We start from the raw sequence: 1,321 nt of genomic DNA on the forward strand, positions 1-1,321 counted from the left end.
TCTTTTTTTCTTTTTCCTTCTCCAAATCACATAACAATAGTTTCTTGCCTTTCTGCCTCAAACTTCAGTCAACGAATCACAAAGGCTATCTGCAGATAATAACATCTTTCTGTTCATCGGCCTGTTGTAACAGGTGGGCAGCCAAATAACATCACAGTAACTGTGGCAGGTGCAAGTTAAGGGGCAGTCTTGGCCCTCTTTGGACATGCAAACACCATTAGCAAAAGCATCAGAGCACTTACCATTAAGGCTACTTGAAACTATCAGCCTTTGTTAGAATGAGCTGCAGGATGAAACAAAGACTCAGATTCTTCTGTGGAGAGCAGTCCTAAGTACCGTCCTGTTTTATACCGGTTTGAGGGTCAGTGAGTGATTATTCATATTCTGCAACTGCGTGAAAAGTCGGATAGCATTTCTAAAGGATGCAAGAGATTCGTGGAAGGCAGAGATCAGGCATCCCTTCAGAAGGGAAAATGAATACATCCCATTTCATCAAACCATGCAGATTTGCTACACTTACAAAAGAAGTGTAGGACTTTGTTATTGTATTTTCCCCGTGGGAAGTAAGACCCTTATTCTGCAAACTAACGTACTGAAGTACATCGTGTATTCTATAGGACTGAATACTGTGGATAAACAGATAGGCAACTGCTCACGAGATCGGAGATAAAGAGAATTAAAAAAAAAAAAAAAAAGGAAAGGCATGGAGATAGTTTTTGAAGCATGTGAGCAAAGTAAGGAGAACAGGAGCAATGCTTTCATACATCGATCTGGATCTCCGCTTTGCAGATTAATTCTGCGTTTTCACAATCCCTATCCGCAAAAGTTTGGGGGTGGGGAAGAAGGTGGGAGAAGCGGGCTCAGATCGAGGCTTTCCATGCTCCTGGCCGGGGTTAAGCCGCGTGGCGGTGCTCACCCCGGGCCGTGCTCACATAAACCCCGAATGCCGCGGCTGTGAGCGGGGGATGGCGGCGGGGGGTCGCGGATGTGCAGGACCGAGGGGCCGGGGGGGGGCCGTCCTGGGGCTGCGAAGCGGCGGCATGAGACTCTCCGGAAGCGCCAGCCAGCGCTTAAGGGCTGATTCTTCTCGGCATATTAATCCCATCGATATAAGTAGGAGTATTCATCCTTTTTCTCGGCTCCATCCCCGCGTTCGGATGACAGCGCTATTGTCGTCCAAACGTGCGTTCGGCGGCTCTTTATTAAGTCTATATAAATACGACCCAGCGCCGCGTTCAATATTTACGGGGCGAGCGCGCTCTCAGGCGCGCGATCGCGGGGAACCCCAAGGCTCAGGGAAGGGGGGGCTGCGGTCGCCCAG

At 49.1% G+C, this 1,321-nt stretch overlaps 1 protein-coding gene across 1 annotated transcript in view; it reads left to right on the forward strand.

The window, feature by feature from the left end:
- The first annotated feature begins 965 nt into the window (after nucleotides 1-965).
- TRHDE (thyrotropin releasing hormone degrading enzyme) overlaps nucleotides 966-1,321 on the forward strand; it is a 216,919-nt gene continuing 216,563 nt past the window's right edge. Inside the window, exon 1 of the mRNA XM_010708202.3 lies at nucleotides 966-1,265. Within this exon, the coding sequence (XP_010706504.2) occupies nucleotides 966-1,265 (300 nt within the window). The remainder of the gene's footprint in view (nucleotides 1,266-1,321) is intronic.

The sequence above is a fragment of the Meleagris gallopavo genome, chromosome 1 (genome assembly GCF_000146605.3).
Source record: "Meleagris gallopavo isolate NT-WF06-2002-E0010 breed Aviagen turkey brand Nicholas breeding stock chromosome 1, Turkey_5.1, whole genome shotgun sequence".
NCBI classification, from domain to species: Eukaryota; Metazoa; Chordata; class Aves; order Galliformes; family Phasianidae; genus Meleagris; species Meleagris gallopavo.